The sequence below is a fragment of the Prunus avium genome, chromosome 6 (genome assembly GCF_965620075.1).
Source record: "Prunus avium chromosome 6, drPruAviu1.hap1.1, whole genome shotgun sequence".
Taxonomy (NCBI): Eukaryota; Viridiplantae; Streptophyta; class Magnoliopsida; order Rosales; family Rosaceae; genus Prunus; species Prunus avium.
The window spans coordinates 31,214,815-31,236,036 of NC_142289.1; the positions used below are offsets into that span (position 1 = coordinate 31,214,815).

Genomic DNA, 21,222 nt, shown 5'->3' on the forward strand with positions numbered 1-21,222 from the left:
TGAATCCAACCAAATTAATTGCGATTTGGTTCCATTCTTTTCAGGATTAGACTTTTTTGTGTAAAAATCGAACAAAACCTCTCAAATTAGTTGGGGCAGTTTTTGAGGGGCGGCTTGATACTTCCTTCATGGAGCGCGTCGAAATTTATTCGAGTGCAAAAACACTTAAAAGTGCTTTTTGGAAAATCGCGGTCTCCAAAAAAGGACTTTCATTATAAAAGCAGGCCAAACAGAACGTTGGGTACAATTACTTGACAGTTCCGTTTACGTTTCATACGGCGGACCGTCTATTAAGCAATACATATAACCCAGCAATAGCAACGAGCTACTAACGCCGTCATTCGCTCACAGGCGATGGCGAAATACCAATGTTCTGTTTTTCCTCAAGAAAAAAGAAAAGAAAAGAAAAGAAAAGAAATTGACCAATGCTGTGTTACTCTGCTGTCACCCACCGGACTCCATTCCATTTCAACTTTCTAATGCATTTCAAATCCGTTGCCCTTCACTGGTTCTAACATTACGATTCTACTTTCCTTTCTCTACCATTCTCTCTCTGTTCCAAAATAAGCTTTTGGGTCCTTGTGAGCCTTTATATGAGGTTGAGGTAATTTCTCTTTACCTTTCTTGGCAATTCCACACAACCCATTTTCCTTTTTATTATTATTATTATTATTATTTTTCTTCTTCTCACTGTTATTAGTAGTTAATATGGTACTGCTTTTCTGGTCCTACATGCATTTCACAGCTCTTATTGTGTATACAATTTGTTTATTATGTTTGGGCCTTTATGGTTCTTGGGGGTTGCTTATATTAAGTCAAAATATTTGGAGAAGTATATGATTATTGTCTAAATTGGTGTATTGGGATTCAGTGGATGCATGGTATGAGGTTAATTGCATGGTTGTCAGGTTGTGCATTGCTTTTTATTTGGTGCAATTTGCTTTGTGTTGTTAATTGTTTGAAACTTGAAAGTAACAAAGTGACATTTCCTTAATGCGGGTTTGGTTTCCTGTTATGACTGAATGATCCTATTGTGATTTACTTGATGGTGAAAATTCTCCCCACCAAAGACAACCCAAAAGAGAGAGGAAAAAGTTGTTGCTGCTAGTTTTAGTCTGTGATGTCTGTTCATTTCCTTTGATGGGAGTGATGTGAATGCGAGATTATGCGAATATAGTTTTTCGCCTCTAGAAATGCCTGTGTTAAACACAACTCAACTATTCATTCTTATGTAATGCTTGAGTAGCCTCTTGCTGAATGAGATTTTTCTGTCCTGCTACCTTATACGCATAAAAAGAACAGCGTACTTGTGAGTGATTTGAAGAAGACAATTGTTTTTACAGAATGGTTTGGGGTCTCTACCTTCTAGCAACCTTTTTCCTGTATATTAAGATTTAGTGCCTAATTTTTCATTCCATTTGGATTTTAAACTTGAATTGTTTATAGGCAAGTAAAAAGAAAATTCCAGACCACATTGGATGTGCGTCGTTGGAGGACATTTTGGAAACTGATGATGGGATTGCAAACATTCCTAAGAGTCAACCATACGTATAGTACATCTCTTGGAGTTGAGTTGAATATTCTGATTAATGACTCCAAGCATTGAATATAAACCGAAATATGATTTCATTTCCAATAATCTTTCTTAAATCTTAGTTTTCTTCCCAAATAATTGGAAAGTTCACCATGGTGATGTTTCCCCATGAAAATATCCGTTGTTTTTTTAGTTGGACCCATATGTACCCATTTTCACTTCCTCAAAAGTTAAAACTGTAGACTTGGAGCAACTCTTTGTAGAACCTGAATGTGACAACGATTTGCTTGGTAGTGTTCTTGACTTTTACCCATTGAAATCTCAAAAGTGGTTCAATAATGAAGAAATCTCAGGCAATATTGAGTCCAATAAGATAAAACTTGATAGTGGTAATCTCTCTCTTACTTATAAGTACAAACATATGCACAAACACACACACACACACACACACGCACATACCAAGTTGAGAGAGATTTTACGGTTGAGAGAAAAATCGTACAATAAAAGTGTCAAGTAATTACTTATATTATATGTTTTTCTTATGATTGAATGACAAGTGATTCCCTTTTTTTTAAAACTATATTATATCTTTTATGTTTTTTTATTTATAAAAATTTGAGTCCGAAAAGCATACACCTCACCTTGCAGGGCATAGAACCCCGTACTTTAGGCTTTTGCGCTTTAAAACACTGGTGTTGGTAAATTATCTCATTTGTTAGCCAGCCAACTCTGAAAGATTGTACTCCCAAGTCCCAACAATGCATGCCATGTGATTGATGTAAACTCAAGTCTGAATGATTACATGGCCTCCTGGGGTAAAATTATAGTAGTGCAGTACTGCATGAAGAGAGAGGAAGATTTCTTGAACTGTATGTAAAATCTGTCAAGTCTCGTTCTTATTTCTCTTGTGATTGGAATGATTTATCCAACGCTCAACTTTGTCACTATAGTGCTATCTGATTTTTATCCCTTCTTTTTCTATGTCTGTTGGTTGTGATAGTGTTGTAGCTTCTTGATGGAATGTTCCAAGGAACGGACAATGCAGTCTGCCATGGAAGAATTAGTCTCCAACTTGTCAAGAATATCTAGGTATTTTTGGAATCCTTCCCAACAAATAAATTAGTTTCATCAAGATACTTATTTCTCCCCTCAAATTTCAATAGAAGTTTCCTCTTTTCCTCCTTCCTGCAGAAGCCAAACATTCTGATAAAGTCTTCAAATCAGAAGGTGGTCCAGACTCCTGTCTGCAAAATGCTGGTTTAGAAAGCCACTCCCCAGGTGTCTATAAAGAATACTGTGGTGCTGAGATTTCAGATTTGTCTTGTGAGAGCACTCCAAGGCTTGGATACAAGGATAACCGCAGTTCTCTTTTGCTTGATCATATGTCAGTACAAGAACGACAATTGGCCTTTAGGAACATGTTCAGACATGAAATACCAGTAATAGACAAGCAGTGGCCGAAGCACAGTACTTCACCTGGTTTGCAGAATTTTTTTGAGTTAGAAAGTGGTTCAAACCTCGCAGAATGTGGTCTAATGTCCAAAAAAAATGAAGGAAAAACTGTTCTCTCGTCTAGCATTGAGTTCTTTGGAAGGGATTCTGGCACAATCAAAGGATCACTAAGTGATGAAAGTATGTCTAGAGATCTGCTGGTAAAACGGAAGAAGCTTGCTGACCATGAATCTTTGAAGACCTCAAATTCTAGGGTTAGTGAAATTGAACTATGCTCGTCGGATGAAAGGGATAAAGCAGGAGCATTTGCCATGCAAAAGAGATCACGAAGGCCTCCCAGGAGATACATTGAAGAATTAGCAGAGTCTAAATCAAAGTTTTATAGTAGAAAATGTGGAGTGGCTTGTAAGAGGTCCAAGAACAGCTTTCTGCATGTTAGATCTGACAAAAATAATAGGCAGAAGGAGACTCAGGAAGAAACATTGCTTTGTCAAGATAAATCTTATGAAGTAGGTTGTATTCAAGTTCCATTTGGCCTTCCAGTGGAAACGGGCCAGTTAGAGGAACATAACTCATCTCTGGTAAGGAACATTTGAATTTGTCATTTGGTATATAATTGGTTCCTTGTAGATCGTCCAATGTAAATCTGTTTACCTTATTTTACATTACCTAATGAGCTATCAGATTCTTGTCTCTTCTATAATCAAACTGCTGATGAAAAGTATGACAAGTGAAGATTAAAAAAAGATAATCAACTTATTGTGCCACCTTTGTAATAAAGTTTAATTTTTTGTGTGGATACTACAAGATTATGGATTGCCTAGTCTGTTTTTCTTTTCAAAAATTAGAAGTGACATGTGTTCTCCTAAGTAAAAACAGCTGCTTTCAATGCATTTTGCACATTCTGCATTTTACCAAGATTTTTCCTTATCATCTAAAAGAAACACATTAAAACAATAAAGTCAATGACCATCCGTGTCCATTTGAATTTGAGTTATACAAAGTGTTGTACATGAAGGAAAGTATTTGTCATGTTTATAATGCATTTATCGGTAATTTATGTCCAGAACTCTGAGGATTGCAAGGACCACAGACTCCTAAGATCCAGTGAGAAACTTGAGATTGAGTATTCTGCAGCAAAATCACGAGAGGAGATTTCTGAAGATGAGTGTGTCTTGAGGAGAAGTACTCAAAAAGGTAGCAAACAGATAAAGCATTATACATCTTGGACTTCTTCTGAAGTGATGAAGTTAATTGAAGGTGTTTCTCAGTGTGGAGTTGGAAGATGGAGTGAAATGAAGAGATTACTGTTTTCTTCATGTTCACATCGAACAGCTGTTGATATTAAGGTAGTTCATGGCATTTTTTTATTGTTATTTCTCCCAACATATACTCTTTGGGATCAGAAATGATTTAATCTTTTTGGCTTTTCAGGACAAATGGCGTAATTTGTTAAAAGCTAGCTGCACTCAGTTGCAGAAAGAGAGAAAGGTTGGGTTGAAATTACTTTTACTTTATCTCTATTTTAACATCGTGAGCAGATATTTTACATGATCAGTGTGACCCCTGAGCATCTTTAAAGCAGATTTGGTTTGGCATTTCAAGATATCTGTTATCTGATTCTTATCTATATAAATTACCTTATAATCTCTAAACATGTTGTGGTTCTCGCTTTGCATTTGTTCTCAGTGTAGTATCTTGTGGAGTTATTGTCTTGTTGACATATAAGAGCGTTATGCAACTAGTGAACTAGTACTGGCAATATCTTTTGAAATAAAGCTTCTTATTTGAAGAGAGCCTTTTGGATTATTTAGTATGATGAATATAATTAAGAGTTGGAATTTGGTAGACCAGAACTCCTATTGTGAGCTTGAAGGGTAGATATTTCATTCTTCTATTTCTTTATCATGCAGATTAAGAGAGACATAAGCAAGCAAGCATCCGATCATGTACCAGAATTTGTTTTGCAGCGCGTTAGGGAGTTGGCTGTCATTTATCCATATCCAAGGCGAAAAAGGTCCGCTTGTAATACTCTTGCTATGTCTTCTTTTGCAACCAACGAGTGTAATGCACTGCCCCCCTCAGAGAAAATAGATTTCTAGAAACCTCAGTGAACTCCACAATACATGTGAGTTCTTTTGTAGTGAAACTGAAAAAGAAAATAAATGAAGGGTTGAGCCCTTTGACATCTAGCTCAATCAATTTTGTATAATTCTTGTGTTTAGATGAATTCCTTAACCCATTTAACATGACATTATATTATTTAGGTCATGCCGATTATTTGATCAATTTTTTAGTTTATTGATCAACAGTCAACAGGGAAAGAGAGTTCTGTATACATCTTTTTCTCATCCTTATCTCAAGTAGTCGTTGTCATTTGGTCAGCGCTTATTATTGCGGTATGGGTTACCAACTTGGCAATTTACCTGCTTACTTGTGTTGTTTTGGCCTTTGGCTTTTGACTTTTTAATGGATTTTCTTTATCCTTTGACTTTCCAAAGTTGTAAAACTTCAATCCACTCAAATATCAACCTTCAAAGTGTGATTGCGGCTCTACTACAATGGTTTTTTTTTCCCTTAACACAAATGATAGGATATTTTCAAAGATACCACGATACCGCGATAGAACTGGCCAACTACAATGCTTGGAGTCAACTTTTTGCATCCAAGGAATTTGCTGCAATAATGTGAGCAACTTTTTGTCTCTGAATCTTCATTCTTCAATAGCATGTTTACTTATCAAGAATGGGTAATGGAATTTTCTTGCTTCCCTGTGTTTTTCATGACTTTCCCTTCCCTCCCCTGCGTTTACTAAATGTAAGAAATCAAAACTTTTGTGGGTTTCATGTTAAAATCCGTAATTCAATACCCGCAAAACTAGGAATTGGAAGAGTAATTGATCCAATTCCAATTCTCTTATTCCTAAGTTCTTCGATTCATAGCTTCATCTATTCCTCGTAAGTAAACATGCCCTAAATAATAAGGCACAATAGAAATATGCCCTAAATAGTAAGGAAGAAAAGAAATTTCCAGCTGAGTCATGTTGCTTGCTAGAGTTTATTTCAGACTTATTTGCCTATACACCCAAAACACATTCACCAAAATCTGATGAAAAATGACCAATTTCATTTTGTTTCAACTTTTACATTTGCATCCTGTGGCTGTTGATGATATCCAGCTTGAGGTTTTGTTGTTTATTTTTGCTTTGTTTAGGAGCAATATTCAAGTGCACCTACTCTACAATACAAAATAATCTTGTCACACCTAATTCCAAATTAAAATATTCCCATAAAAACAAAAATCTCAATCCATCCAGATTTCCTCAACTGTTTTCTTTATTTTATTTTATTTCTTTTAATGGCGTGCCGCCTTGACTGCCATAAGATTAAGATATATGTGAACAACAAAATTCCAACTGCTGTCATTATACCTTCATTGTTTAATATGTTCCAACTAACCAGTTATGATATTATAAAAAAAAGAAAGAACCAATTATGTCACTCTCAAATTCGAACCCTAATTACAAAATTAAATATTAAAAATTAATAATTGTTGCATGATCATCTCGGGGAGAGCAATACCGTAATACCTTTTGGAACTCTAATACAAAGTGTTGTACACGCAGGAAGTATTTGTCTTGTTTATAATGCATTTATCGGTATTGTATGTCCAGAACTCTGAGGATTGCAAGGACCAGACTCCCAGGATCCAGTGAGAAACTTGAGATTGAGTATTCTCTAGCAAAGTCACGAGAGGAGATTTCTGAAGATGAGAGTGTCTCGAGGAGAAATACTCAAAAAGTTAGCAAATAGACAAAGCTTTATACATCTTGGACTTCTTCTCAAGTGATGAAGTTTTGAAGGTGTTTCTCAGTGTGGAGTTGGAAATGGAGTGAAATGAAGAAAGAGAGAAAGGTTTGGTTGAAATTACTTTTACCTGATTTGTATTTTAACATCATGAGCAGATATTTTACATGCTCACTGTCGCGCCTGAGCAATCTTCAAAGCTGATTTTCTTTGGCATGTCAAGATATCTTTTATCAATTTATAATCTCTAAGCATGTTGCGGTTCTCGCTTTGCATTTGTCCTACTGTAGTGTCTTGTGGAATTGTTGCCCTGTCGACATATAAGAGCATTATGTAACTAGTGAACTAGACTGGCAATATCTTCTGAAATAAAGCTTCTTATTTGAAGTGAGTTTTTTTAAATTGTTTGCTTGATGGGTGGATATATCATTCTTCTATTTCTTTGTCATGCAGATTAAGAGAGATATAAGCAAGCGAGCATCCGATCACGTTCCAGAATCTGTTTTGCAGCGCGTTAGGGAGTTTGGCCGTCATCTATCCATATCCAAGGCGAAAAAAGGTCCGCTCGTAATACTCATGCAATGTCTTCGTTTTCAACCACCAAGAGTAATGCACGGCCCCCCTCTCAACTGCTGTTAAAAGGGTCAGAGCAAAACCGAATGAGTATAAGAGCCTCTGTGTATTATTTGGGTTATCTGCCCACTTTAGAATTTATATTTGAGCCTGAAATACTTGATTGCAAATAGGCCATGTAATGCTAACTTTGATGCGTTGTTAAACTTTTGTTCTCGGCAATCTCTTGCGCTCTTGCGGCTTAACAAATTCTTCTAGTATAAACATGAACCTAACTTCTTCTTTTTTTTTTTGGACAGATTTAATTTAGGAAGCGAAAGAGATCAATTTGCTTTACTTGGGAGTATGTTCCTACCATACAAAACAAACTGATCTCGTGACATCTAATTCCAAATTAAAATTTTGCATTTAAAACAAAAATCTTAATCCATCCAATCTTTCCACAACTGTTGCCCTGACTGCCATATGATTCAGATATATTTGAATTTGAGCAACAAAAATTCCAAGTGGTGTCATATTATTTTATATCACAATATTATTTAGTATAATTTACTCTATATTATTTAGGTCAAAAAGTCACAATATGGGTTACCAACTTACTTGTGATGTTTTGCCTTTTGACTTTGGACTTTTTATGGATTCCCTTTTAGCTGTCCTTTGACTTTTTAATGTTGTAAAACTTCAGTCCACTCAAATATCAACCTTCCCAAATGGGATTGCGGTTCTGTAAACTTCAGTCACTCAAATTACCGACTTAATATAAGGAATGGATATTGTAATTTTCTTGCTTCTTTGTGATTTTTATGACTTTCTCTCTCGAAACTAGGAATTGGAAGAGAATTGATCCAATTCCAATTTTCTTATTCTTAAATTCTCTGATTCATAACGTCATTTATTCATAATAATTAAATATACCTAAATAGTAAGGAAGAGTCATTATATTTGCCAGAGTTTATTTCAAACTTGTTTGTCTTTACACCCAAAACACATTCACCAAAATCCGATGACATGAGGGTTTCTATTTCTGTTTATTCTAACAGATTTTGGTTGTGAAAAAGATCAATTTGGTTTGTTTAGAAGCAATATTCATGCGCACCTACCATACAAAACAAAATGATTTTGTCACACATCCAATTCCAAATTAAAATATTTGCATATAAACAAAAATCCACCCAGATTTCCTCAACTGTTTATTTTCTATTTCTTTTATTGGCACGCCACCTTGACCGCCATAAGATTACGATATATGTGAGAACAGCAAAAATGCCAACTGCTGTCATTATAACTCTGTTCCAAATAACCACTTATGTTATTATAAAAATATAAAAACAACCAGTTATGTCGCTCTCAAATTCGAACCCTAATTACAAAATTAAAAATTAAAAATTGTTGTTTTATCAAAATGACAAGGATCATCTCGGCCCGAGCGAGACCGAAATACCGGTAGGAACTCTCATGTTGTCGGACCAAAACTTCGACTCCAAATATAGCTTGGAGATTTTCCCCGACACGCGTCCCATGCTGGGCCGTTGATCCGGGTCCACGTGTACGCACTCCAGAGCCAAACGTGTTAACTTCTCAGCCACTTCCACGGGAAACGAATCCTTGAGCCTGCTATCCACCCAAGTCCTCAGACCACCATGCCGAATCGCAGCCTGGGCCGAGTCGACCACCGAGGTTCTGATAAAATCACCCATCGTTTTATCAAACCTGTACTTGAAAGGCTCTTGCCCCGACAGGAGCTCCAAGAGCACGATGCCGAATGCGTACACGTCAGACTTCTGCGTCGCGACGCCGGAGGCCTGAAACTCCGGCGACATGTACCCTCTCACCCCTTCGAACTGGTTCTTCCGGCTGCTGGTACGGTTCAATTTCGGGTCGGGGCCTTCGACGACCTCGATTTCGGATCGGGATTTTGGATTCGGGTCGAGATGGGTGTACGAATCGGTCTCGCCGCAGAGCTGGGCCGCCCCGAAATGGCAGAGGCGGGCGTTGAAATGGGGCTCGGTGACCAAAACGCTGCCGCTTTTGATGTGGTTGTGGACCAGATTGACGTTGAGGCCCGTGCTGTTGTGGATGTAGTCCAGCCCCTGCGCGAGATCCGTGGCGATCTGCATCCGGAAGGTCCACGTGGACAGGACCGTGTAATTCGGGTTGTTCGGGTTCCGGAGGCAGGCTGCCAGGCTGGCGCCGCTGACGAACTCGTAGACTAAGAAGGCGTAGTCGCTGGAGACGCAGGCGCCGAGGAGCTTGGTGATGGAGGTGTGGTGGCTGCGGCAGAGAGTGGAGAGCCGTTGCCTGAGCTCCGGGGTGGAGAGCTTAACGCGGAATTTGCGTTGGAAAATGACGGCGTCCTTGCCGCGGAGGGTGCAGCGCCAGGAGGGGGTGGAGGAGGAGGAGGAGGGGGTGGGGTTGAAGCGCTTGGAGAGGAAGTTGTTGGTGGCGGCGCAGAGCTCGGAGTAGTCGTAGAGGATTGGGTTTTCGGGGACGGGGAGGGAGTCTTTGAGGGTAGAGAGAGAGGTTGACGATGAAGAGGTGGAGGCTTGGGACTGGGAGGAGAGCTTGTAGCTTGAGGTGGAAGTGTAGCGGCCGCTTAGGGTGTCGGAGGCTGAGGGCTCGAAGGAAGAGGCGGTGGGTTGAGCCAATTGCGGGGTGCGCGGGGTGCGCCGAGGAGTGGCGATGGGCTGGGTGGCGTCGACTGACATTTTGGATTTGCACATATGGTGGGTGGGCAGAAATTGGGTTCATTTATTTAATTGTTAGGATTTTGGGGACATTTAATTTAAGGAGTGGGGGTTCAACTTCAACGCAGGGTAGCTGCGGAAGCGAATTAGTAAAAGTATGATGTGAATGGCTCATTTCTATTGTGCGCCAGGCACGGCGGCGCATGTTAGTAGTGAGGGCTTCAAGTATTATGTTGTGTTTTTATGGCAGGAAAGGAAGGCAGAGGTTCAACATGAGCGAGCGTGGTGAGTGAGTATGTGCAACGTGAAGTGTTGAGGACTTTTCGCTTTCGTTGCGTGGTCTGTTTTTAGATGTTTTTAATATGCCTACGGCTCCTTCCCGGTGCTCTCTGGGGTCGGTCAACAAGATTATTTGTGGGAGGGAAATTCGGACTCAAATCTTGGGTAAATGTTTATTGTCACCGTCCTCTAGCCCGCAACGATATGAATTGGCGCGAGCCACTAGACTGGAGTTGAGTTTTCTTTACTGATTTTGCCCACGTGTCTATGTCATTGAAAATTGATGAATGGGGATATCATTATATTCTTGTCAACGAGGATAGAAAGTGAGAGGGGGAAAAGAATAGTAGGGTCTCAATTTAAAAAAAATAAAAGTATATTGGTCAATTAAGACTATATATATATATATATATAGAGCGCTGCTATTTCCACCCATATGTTCTATTTTTCAATTCACTTTATTTTCTCATCTATTATGTAAATTTGAAAAAATAAAATCCTACCTTTTCACTCACCATTATTCCTAAAATACCCTTTAGTTATTAATTCAACCAAATACCATAAACTCCAAGTTAAAAACACAAAAATTTTAACAAAAAAAAAAAACCTCTTCATCTTCTTTATGTCTTTTCAACTTCATAACCTTACCCTACCATATTAATATTCTAATCAGCCCCTTAGCAGTACTGGCGGCTTCACTTCTGCGACACCACCATCACAACAATACAGCTACGACCAACAAGACTGTCATGGATTTTAATTGAAGTGATGTTATATGGAATAAGGACCCACATGTGGGTTAATCAGACAAATAAATCTTTAAAATTGAAGGACAATTTGGCCTCTATTATCAACACCCACCAACCTTGACACAATATTAAAGGTGGAGTTGAAAATTTGATTTGATTTATTTATTTTTATTAACTTTTCAAAGGATTGGGATGGGTAGATCAGCGCTCGGATTTGTTGAGGTCAGGAAGATGGAAAGAATATGGAGAGTTAAAAGAAAAAAATTATTTTCTTTTTAAAATTTGTTTTATTTTTAGGGTTTTAGAAGTCATTTTACAGAGAGATAAATTTGTCTTTAAATTTTTTAAGATAAGGTGGGTGAAAAAAATATAACAGGTGGATGGAAATAGAAGCACTTCATATATCCTCTTGTTTTAGTGATATTTTTCTGAATTTTCATTGAACGTGCATATAAAGATATGGACTTGTTCTATGTAGAGCACGCGTTGTTTTATGTGGAGTGGTTGAACTTTATATGTGAGTATGTGTAGTCATTGGGCTTCATATGCGACCAAATGTGGCTTTGATAACATGGTGGTGGATGCCTATTTCTCTATATATAGCCTAGCAAAGTTTTTCAACTTTTAAATGTATGACATTTCTTTCCATTCTTACACTTCCCATTTTAGCTCAGTCAAGACCACATGAATCAGTCCAGTCATTCTTGAATACCATTCAACGGATGACAGCTACACATGCATATGTTTTTTTATTTTATTTTATTTTATCTTTTCGAAATTAAAGCTCTAGCTGGGTTTGCTCCCTAGTTCGAAACCCAGCAGTTGCAACACCTGGTGGCCAACAGCAGGCTCAGTTCCGCGAGTGGGGATTAGTCGAGGTGCGCACAAGCTGGCCCGGACACCTCATGGTAATTACCAAAGAAAAGAAAAAGAAAAAAAGAAGAAGAACAAGGGCCCCATTCCATTCGTTGGATCCTTGGTGAAACCGACTGGCAGACTGTAATTCCCACGACAGAACCGGGGTCTAACTAAGCAAATCAAATCTTCCACAGCAACGAGGTCACGCGTTTTGATTAATCCCATTATAAAGGAGAAAGGAGCATCAACGTTCAAAGTGAGGCAAAACATGTGCGAAGAGTTTCACAAAAGGAGGTGGAGAGTTTCGGATGTGGAAGAAGGAAGAAGGCTTCAATATTCATTCTATATTTTGTGCAAGGAAATTCACACCCTAATGTGAGGTAAGACAGGTTACTTCACTTTAGGGTTTGCGGTCACCATCAAAGCTTTAGCTTACAAAACTATACCAAGTTGCAAAGGATTTTAAGAAGGCCAACCTTGTATGATTTGATTGGCTATTTTAAGATATTATTGTTTCCCTCATATAATAGAAATTAATGCTAAGCTACCACCACTGTGGGTGCCATAGGGGGAGGGGGAACCCACCACCACTGTGGTGGTAACCCATTGGCTTTCTCTAATTGCTTTTGGTTGTGTCTGTACAGTTGAAACTCTTGTGGGGTAGTAGAACACAATTTGAGTGATTCACCAGAGAAATTTTTCTCGTCAACAATAGGATAGAAAGCGAGAGGGGAAAGATGACTAATTAGGACGATGTGTTAATTCAGAAAAATTTCATTACAAGTTAAAAGTTGGTCTCTGTGTTAACATGTTCACTTTTCATCTTCGTACGTAATTTCAATTTTGTTGCAATTCTGGATGTAATTTTTGCAAAAGTATAACTTTAGTTGAATAAGGGCCCGATTCTATCTCTTGGGTTGCAGAAAACCATCGAGCAGAGATTCTTTCATTCCACAAGGTCTAGTAAGCAAATCAGTTTTTTTCACAAAGAGGGTGGTATATATATTTATGTTGCGAAGAGACTGTAATGACAGGTTACAATGAGGGGTTATAATGAGGAGTAATTTTTGGGTGTTCCAGGTACACTTTTTCCGAGGGTCATAGTCTTGGAAAGTAAGTTCGAGTAAAAGCCTCCGCCTTATGCACAGGAGGAGCATTGGATCCACTGATCGATCAAACGTCTCTATAACTTATGTGACGGAGAAAGCCAACAGGAAAAGGGAAAGCTTGTTGGATTCAAAAAGTTTAGCGTGCTAGCAAAAATGGTTCATTTTTAGGAATATGCCCACGACCATATTGCATTGCATGCGGGGTCTGCATTCAACAACTGGCAGATTTGCTGAGGAGAAGAAGATCAATGCTAAGCTAACTCATTATAAAGGCCTTGAAAACGATATTCTAGGTATTGTTGACGATGGTTATATATCAACTGTTTAGCATAGAAACCATAGTTAGTAAAAGGGATGGAAAAAGTACGAAAAGAATACGTAGGTGTATTATTCGGTAAATTTTTTACACAACGTGGTGAAAAATTCGACCACTATATAATACTTTAATAAGATTTATTCAAAATTTTAATGTATATTATTTTTATTTAATAATTGTGAAAATATGTATATAATACATGAACTAAACGTGAAGAATACATATATATATTTATAATACGTGTATATTATATGTCTGATTTTAAAAAATATATATGTAGTTTATAGTGTCTTTAAGATGTATACGAGAAATATAACTATTTTAAAAATACGTATAGTATGAGATTATAAGTGAATTTACCAAGTGCCCAAACAACTTAATTAGCATGTTTAGAAAAGTTGTTGGGGGCACGTGTCCTCTTCTTTTGTGTATAATTATAATACCTAGAATATCGTTTTCAAGGTCCTTATTGTAAGACCCGTGTCTTGGGGAAACAAGAACAGTGAGCAATCTCACATCGCTCGGGGAGGGAAAGGTGAAGTGCTTTAAATGTGTGGGCACTTCTCTTCTTAGCATGAGGCTTTTTGGGAGCTCACTGGCTTCGAGTCATAGGAACTCCGAAGTTAAGCGAGTTGGGGGCCAGAGCAATCCCAGGATGGGTGACCCACTGGGAAGTTGCTTGTGAGCTCCCAAAAATAAAACCGTGAGGGCAGAGAGGGGGGCCCAAAGCGGACAATATCGTGCTAGGGAAGTCGGGTTGTGACAAATGGTATCAGAGCCGGACCTCGACCGGAAGTGTGCCAGCGAGGACGCTGGGCCCCAAGGGGGGTGGATTGTAAGACCCGTGTCTTGGGGAAACAAAAACGGTGAGCAATCCCACATCACTCGGGGAGGGAAAGGTGAAGTGCTTTAAATGTGTGGGCACTTCTCTTCCTAGCATGAGGCTTTTTGGGAACTCATTGGCTTCGGAGTCATAGGAACTCCGAAGTTAAGCGAGTTGGGGGCCAGAGCAATCCTAGGATGGGTGACCCACTGGGAAGTTGCTTGTGAGCTCCCAAAAATAAAACCGTGAGGGTAGAGAGGGGGCCCAAAGCGGACAATATCGTGCTAGGGGAGTTGGGTCGTGACACTTATAATGAGTTAGCATCGATCTTCTCCCCTGCAAATCTGTCAGCTGCTGCATGTAGGGAGCACATGCAATTTTTGAATCCAACAAGTTTTCCCTTTTCATGTTGGCTTTCTCCGTCACATAAGTTATAGAGATTTGATCGATCAGTGGATCCAATGACGTGGAACACTAGGAAAGATGTGTATATAAATAGGCATATATACACACAATGCTATGAACACCCTTCACTTGAGAAAGTTTCACCCTCATTTGATCAGTCAAACACTACTTTAACTTCCTCTGCTAGTTTGCTAGCTACACTTGCAACCATCATGTCGTCTTCTCATGAGAAAGGAGGTGCCAACACAAGGAGGAGGGGAAGGATCATCTTCAGGCACCAAAAGAGATCCAAATTGTCTGTATGTCATAAAAAGGAAGCCTGGTGGTGGTGGTGTAGACACCATTTTCGCTGGTGGTGGTATAGACACCATTTTCGCAAAAGTGGATCCTGCTGAATTTGATGGACTAGAGGCTCTTTATGCCGAGGTCGTGCGCTGGGTGGAGTCTGCATATACCATGGGGAAGGGGCGTGTAAGCGTATCCTTGGAGAAAACCTTGGAGAAAACATATGAAGAGGCTCCGTTTTATAACGACGACTTCAGTCGTGGAATGCTGAAAATTATCTGCAAGTCTGCATTAGAGGATCATGATCCACGGGACGATGACTACTAACTACGAGTCTGATGGTGCCGCTCCTTGTGCGTAGAGCTGCTGCTGTGCGTGTTAACTGATGCAAACGTTGGTGCATGTCGAATAATTAGTAGTAATTGTGTGTTTATTAATTTCAATCAAACCAAAGCCCTCTTGAGGTATCTAGGTAGCCAGCTCTATCTAGTCTAGATATATTTTCAAGAGAGCCCTCCCTACCCCCCTGCAACCTTTGTGGGATTTAGCTAGATCCGCACGTTTAGGAATCAGGAATTAGTAGGGGTATAATTAGTACGTACGTAGTTAGTTGAAAGTTGAAACATGGCATTGGCTTTTGTATGAGTTTGCATTATGAAATCCTAGTTTGTTTCCTTTAATTTCCAAGTCTCTTCTTGCTTTCTCTGATGTCCATGTATAGTTACTTGCTTTTTTTGTTCAGATCTGATGCGCATAAACCCTATATATTATATAGAAATACTCCCAAACATTATGCCTTATTATGAACAAAGTGATGTATTCTCCATCCAAGGTTTGATGAGAAATCTCATGAATGACTTGTGCTGGATATCCAACTTCGAATGTGTAAAAGTGACACACTTGTGAAAAATTGCATCTAATAAACCAATCATACTTGTAAACATAGACAAACAACAAAGGAAAACTTAACTTAGAAAATGCAATATTCAACCTTCTTGTCAAATGCAATCAATTAATTTATGTCATCTTCTTCATTTAGTTTTCAGCTAGTATTTGCAAATTGCATATTCTTTTTCTTAACGTAAACAGGGAATTTTTTTGAAATGTCACATGTACTTTAAAAAAAATATAAAAGAAATAAGAGAAACGGTACCTTTAATTTTTCAAAAATCATGTGCCATGCACATGCCACATCCTCTTAAGGGTATTTCAATAATTTAACTAATTTTATTTTTGCTCAGGCAAATAATTTACCTAACGTAAATGTAAAAGGCACTACAAGAAAAAACCTTTTCTACGACCAAATTTTTGGCGACCAACGTCCCAATAAAGTTATTAGCGATGAAATTAATTTCGTCACCAAACGTTTTGTGAGAGTTTGGCATGTCACGACCAGATGCAAATTTCGGTCGCTCTTTTTTCAAATTTGCCCTTTGGGTAGGGGCACTTCAGTCACTTTTTATTTGCAAAGGATTTTAGGGAAATGAGCGGCATCTTTGAGTAGAACTCGTCGATACGAGTTCATATACATGCGGCAAGCTCAATTCCAATTTAAAACGAAGAAGTTATTATCTACGGAAGTATAGTGGCACAACTGTAAATATGGTGAAGTCCCAATTTAAGTATAGACCTGATTTTTTTTTCCTGGTTCTCTCTTTCTCTTAACCGCGTCTCTCGCCCTTCGCAAAAACTAGGCCGGCATTCTTCTTGCTCCGACCTCGCCAAGCCGCGCTACTAGTCGAGAAAGGACCGCAAAGAACCGGCGATCACAAATGGTCTCATCTCATACGAGCTCAGCCACACAAGGTGCCGGCGCGAGCTAGGAAAGGGCCAAGTTTTTTTGAGTTTTCCGACAACCAAAATTGTCGATCCAGATATGATTTTCCATCCTCTCGTGGTGCTCTATCTGTTTATGTTTGTAGTTGGATCAATTTCGCGATTTGAGAGTTCGAACTAAAAACCGCCAAATTGGCCGAGTTTCGAGTCACTCAGGCCAATTTTTGGTTGAGGTCCGAGACCAAAATTTTTTCCTCTTGTTAGTTTGAACGTGTTGGTATAAGTCTTGTCCGGAGTTGTTGTGATTTTCCGTCACCGAAATTTTATCAAGCCACCCATCACTGTAGGTAGAAAGTGGCTGCAAGTGGGCCACCTTGTGCTGCCCATTATGTCCTAAGCATGACAGTATGCTCGGATTTGAAGTTGGTTACCGTTTGACTATCAAACGGATATTGCACCTATTATGCGATATCCTGGTTTGATAAGTTCAGATCGTTTGATCAGTTCTAATTTTAATTATGTTGTTCCTTGTACCTCTAGGATCGCACATGCGATTGGCTTAAATCCAACCGTATGTAAACTATTATTAAATATATATATTAATTTAATTAATTATTTTTTTTTACGTAATGACGAAACATGTTTGACAGCTATTTCAGAAAAAAGTAATTATTTCCACATGCCGAAAAAGGACATGGAAGAAGTGCCTTCTAAGTTGACATAGTCTAATGTAGCTCCAACATTATTGATATGGCTTGAATTGAGAAAAGCAGAGCCATACAAAAAGCTTTGAGCTACTTGATCCTTGAGAGAAGCTAATTGTGCTTCTAAGTTGACCACATGCAATTCAAAGCAAAAGCATATATGTTCAATCTGAACACCCAATTAGGTTTATATATATACAAGCTGAATATAAATTGATATTAACCTGTTGTTGGAGAGCAAAAATTCGCATACATATATTGGATCTTCAAGCCTGGCTTGAGCTTCATAAGCTACCGTCATCGCAGCTCCGCAACGATCGTTGAAGGGAAGATAAGATAAAAGCTTGGATACCCTGGATGAGCCAAAAACCTTATGTACGAGGCCAAAATGGGCAACATCATGTTCATTGCTGAAATGTGGTGCAAAAATGCAGCCACTCACACATTTTCTTCTCAAGTATTAACCAGGCATGGCTGCAAGAAGAAAGAGGAAGAGAGAAGATAGAACAAATATGAGAACCAGGTGATGTCATGGGAGTGGGTGGTGTGGGATTGAGTTTTTCAGTGGGTTTGGTGTGGAATCCCGCAAATTACGGAGCGGGTGACAACTCATCTCCTCTCACTTTTTTTTTCTTACGTTTTTTGTCTCGCACAAACCCCAAGCGGCCCTCGGAAATTACGGATGACGGTTGTCATGGAAAGTTGTGACGACTTTGCTGAACGCGTTGATTCAAAAAAGTCATGTCCTACTTTGCCTCATCTATAAAAGGAAACAAGGGGAAAACACAAAATCATAACTCAGGAAAAAAAACAAAAACAAAAACCCTAACTCCGCCAATTTTCTTCCTTCCCATTTCTCTCGATCTAAACCTATCTCCTCCAACTCATAAATAAAAAGGCATCTTCCTTCCCATTTTCTCTCGATCTAAACATAGCTCCCCCAACTCAGACATGGGAATAATGGGTTGTACCAGTGTGGATGCCCTACTTTGCTTCCTCAATTGAGTGGTCAAATAAATGGTTTAGATTAGTAAAATACACTACGGAATGGGCTTTACAAAGGTGTCCCTCAAATAACTTATTTGAGGGATCTCTCAATGGAAGCTCTCTCTATATATAAATATAGGGTTCATATTTGTTTTTATTAAATAGTATTGCCGAGCGGCTATACTACGGTTTTTTTACAAAAAATAGTATAGCCGTACTCGTTTTTTGTAATTTGTTTAAATGAAATAGTATAGCGGCTCGGCTATACTCGTTTTTTTTTATATACATTTTTTAAAAAGAAATTGTATAGCCGTTCGGCTATACTTGGGTTTTTCCAATTCTTTTTTTAAAAGAAATGGTATAGCCGTCCGGCTATACGCTTTTTTCCTAATTGTTTTAAAAGAAATAATATAGCCGGACGGCTATACTGGGTTTTTTTTTCCAATTTTTTCATGTTTAGAAATAGTAAAGCGAATGTACAATACTCGTATTGAACATGTACATACGTATTTTTCTTGTTTAATACACAATTTTTTATACAAAATTCACGTATTACACATAATTATCACTTCTTATTGAATACAAATAATATGTATTAAAATATTATATAGTGTAGGAACTTTTTAAGTCGTAATTTTCAAAAATTTTGCCCAAAAAAACACATACATATTTTGTTCGTATAGCCACCCGGTTACACCAAATTAATATATATAAAGTATAAACTAATGCAACTAGGGGGTCCTTTTTTCATTTTTGTTTTTATTAAATAGTATATGGTATAGCCGCTCGGCTACAGTACGGTTTTTTACAAAGAAGTAGTATAGCCGCACGGCTCTACCTGTTTTATCTAATCTTTTTAAAAAGAAATAGTATAGCCGGACGGCTATACTGGGTTTTTCCAATTTTGTCAAGTTTAGAAATAGTAAAGCAAATGTACAATACTCGTATTGCACATGTAGTATTAATACACATTTTTTTTTACAAAATTCACGTATTATATACACAATTATCACTTATTATTGAATACAAATAATATATATTAAAATATTATATAGTGGAGGAACTTTTTAAGTTGTAATTTGCCAAAATTTTGCCCAAAAAAATACATACGTATTTTATTCATATAGCCGGAGAGTCCAAGGTGCCGTTTCTTTTATCAGTGAAATCAAAAACTCAAGCACGTCTTTGGGTCCAGCCAAGCCTGACACATGAAGTCCAATGTCGTTCTTCGTTGTCATTTGCCCAACTACTTCCAACACATTATCCTTGTAGAATCGTTTTGGGCTTTCCCAGTTGTCGTTCATGGCACATTCATATGGCTTTCTCGCGCGAGTCAGTGCCTTTCCTTTTCTGTCAACCTCCTCTATCTCCTCCATCTCCATATTTTTCCACTCAACTCAATTGATAATAGCCGCCCCCGCTCTCTTCCAGTCTTTATATATATTTGCTTCTTTTTCTTTTTTTTTAGCATCACATCACATTTATACCTTGCTTAATTAATCAAGTAACACATATACTAGCTCACAGTGTTTTTTTCATTTTTGCTACGTAGTGTTAATTTTCATATATTATTTGCTCTTCACTCTGTTCAAGTGCAAGACTTTTAATTTCTGCATGTCTCATTTCCTTTTTATTTTTATTGAGGTTTCGTTTTGGCCAATAGTTTCCATCTTGTTTAACATCCTAACAAAATATTATTTTGTTTTGTGGTGTTGGTTGGGAGGATCTTTCATTTGTTCGCCAATCTTGGAGAACCATAATGGCCAGTTTAGCAGTTACAATATGTTTTTGCTGTGAAGTAGTTCCTGAGTAGTTGGTGTTCTTCAATCACTGCAGTTGATCATGCGACTCATTCATGGACTAGGCTTTGTTGGGTCGATTTGTGCACTTTTTATTTTTGTGTCCACTGGCCCAAGTTTTGCTTGTTGGTTGTTGTTGATGAGCAAGCTTTATAGTGGTACTCTTTTTCCTTAACTGGATTTTCCTCCATTTGTGGGTTTTTAAAGGCAAGGTTTTAACGAGATAACTATTGCTCCATCATTGGATTCCACTGTTGTATTGTTTTGGGCAGTAATCTTCTTTTTTCTCTTTTTGTTTCCTCGTGATTGTTTCAGGCCGCAAATCTTTTTAAGATTACGCTCTTGTTCTTGGCTTTCATGTTGGGTTTCAGATGTTTTCATCCTCTTTGTATACTCTTAAGGTGTTCTACTAAAGGCATTTTTTTAACCCAAAAAAAAAAAAAGTTACTCCTTACCTATTTTTCGCATCATGCAATATTCAATATCTATACCTACATAGTTAACCTTAGTTAATGCACATGTGAGTTAGGTCAATTGGTTAAGGGAGTGAGTCCGTCACTTTGCAACGAAGTTTGAATCTCCTCCCTATTAAAGTAATTTAGACTATCGTTTCTATTAAAAAAAAAACCTCTTAATTAATAAAATAAAGTTAAAGACTTACAATAATTTATTAAGTAAGAATAAAATTTAGAATATTGTATAAAAAATCTGTCGGAACTTTACCATCTCTATGTACTAAACCATGACATATTAATTTCCAAAAAGGAGGGTTAAGGGGTGCCATTTAATATTAAAAATGTCATAGTTAACGTAGCTTTTGAATTAGAGAGTGAAATGTTTTTGTTATAAGGTTCCTTTTGTCATACTAAATAGGCATCAAGTTTTTCTTTCTCACACTATGTAGTAAACTAATTTAGCAGCATATACAAGTTAGTACTCACAGAAGCTAAACTAAAAACACCCTGCATGAATGAGGGAAATGTAAATCTCAGAAGTTACAAATTCATGATCGAAACAGTACATCATATTGTCTTCATTTCTTTATTTAGCTTAAGTACGTACTATCATCAATCCTAGCCCTAA

The 21,222-nt window shown here is 38.0% G+C and overlaps 2 protein-coding genes across 6 annotated transcripts; one reads left to right on the plus strand and one right to left on the minus strand.

Moving 5' to 3' along the window:
* Positions 1-393: 393 nt before the first annotated feature.
* LOC110755406 (uncharacterized) lies at positions 394-7,571 on the plus strand. 5 transcript variants are annotated; one of them, XM_088254079.1, is made up of 10 exons: positions 394-604; positions 2,535-2,623; positions 2,726-3,567; positions 4,054-4,335; positions 4,421-4,477; positions 4,900-5,003; positions 5,299-5,385; positions 5,488-5,673; positions 6,660-6,900; positions 7,246-7,571. In XM_088254079.1, the coding sequence occupies exons 3-7, from the start codon at positions 2,917-2,919 to the stop codon at positions 5,351-5,353; spliced, it is 1,149 nt and encodes a 382-aa protein (XP_088110205.1). In that variant the 5' UTR covers positions 394-604; positions 2,535-2,623; positions 2,726-2,916; the 3' UTR covers positions 5,354-5,385; positions 5,488-5,673; positions 6,660-6,900; positions 7,246-7,571. The 5 variants fall into 5 exon arrangements, with proteins under 5 accessions (XP_088110205.1, XP_088110206.1, XP_088110204.1 ...); XM_088254080.1 differs by having other exon boundaries at positions 5,580-5,673; XM_088254078.1 differs by having other exon boundaries at positions 5,299-5,673.
* A 1,082-nt stretch (positions 7,572-8,653) lies between these two features.
* LOC110755450 (Protein kinase superfamily protein) lies at positions 8,654-10,599 on the minus strand. The gene has a single exon (XM_088255693.1). It carries the CDS (start codon positions 10,083-10,085, stop codon positions 8,778-8,780), a length of 1,308 nt encoding a protein of 435 aa, XP_088111819.1. The 5' UTR covers positions 10,086-10,599; the 3' UTR covers positions 8,654-8,777.
* Between the last annotated feature and the right edge of the window lie 10,623 nt (positions 10,600-21,222).

Bases quoted from the DNA above. Each gene is read 5' to 3' on its own strand.
- LOC110755406 (XM_021956599.2), top strand. From the start codon at position 2,917: ATGTCAGTACAAGAACGACAATTGGCCTTTAGGAACATGTTCAGACAT. The intron at 3,568-4,053 runs GTAAGGAACATT...ATTTATGTCCAG, and splicing joins AGGAACATAACTCATCTCTG to AACTCTGAGGATTGCAAGGA. The intron at 4,336-4,420 runs GTAGTTCATGGC...TTGGCTTTTCAG, and splicing joins GAACAGCTGTTGATATTAAG to GACAAATGGCGTAATTTGTT.
- LOC110755450 (XM_088255693.1), bottom strand. From the start codon at position 10,085: ATGTGCAAATCCAAAATGTCAGTCGACGCCACCCAGCCCATCGCCACT.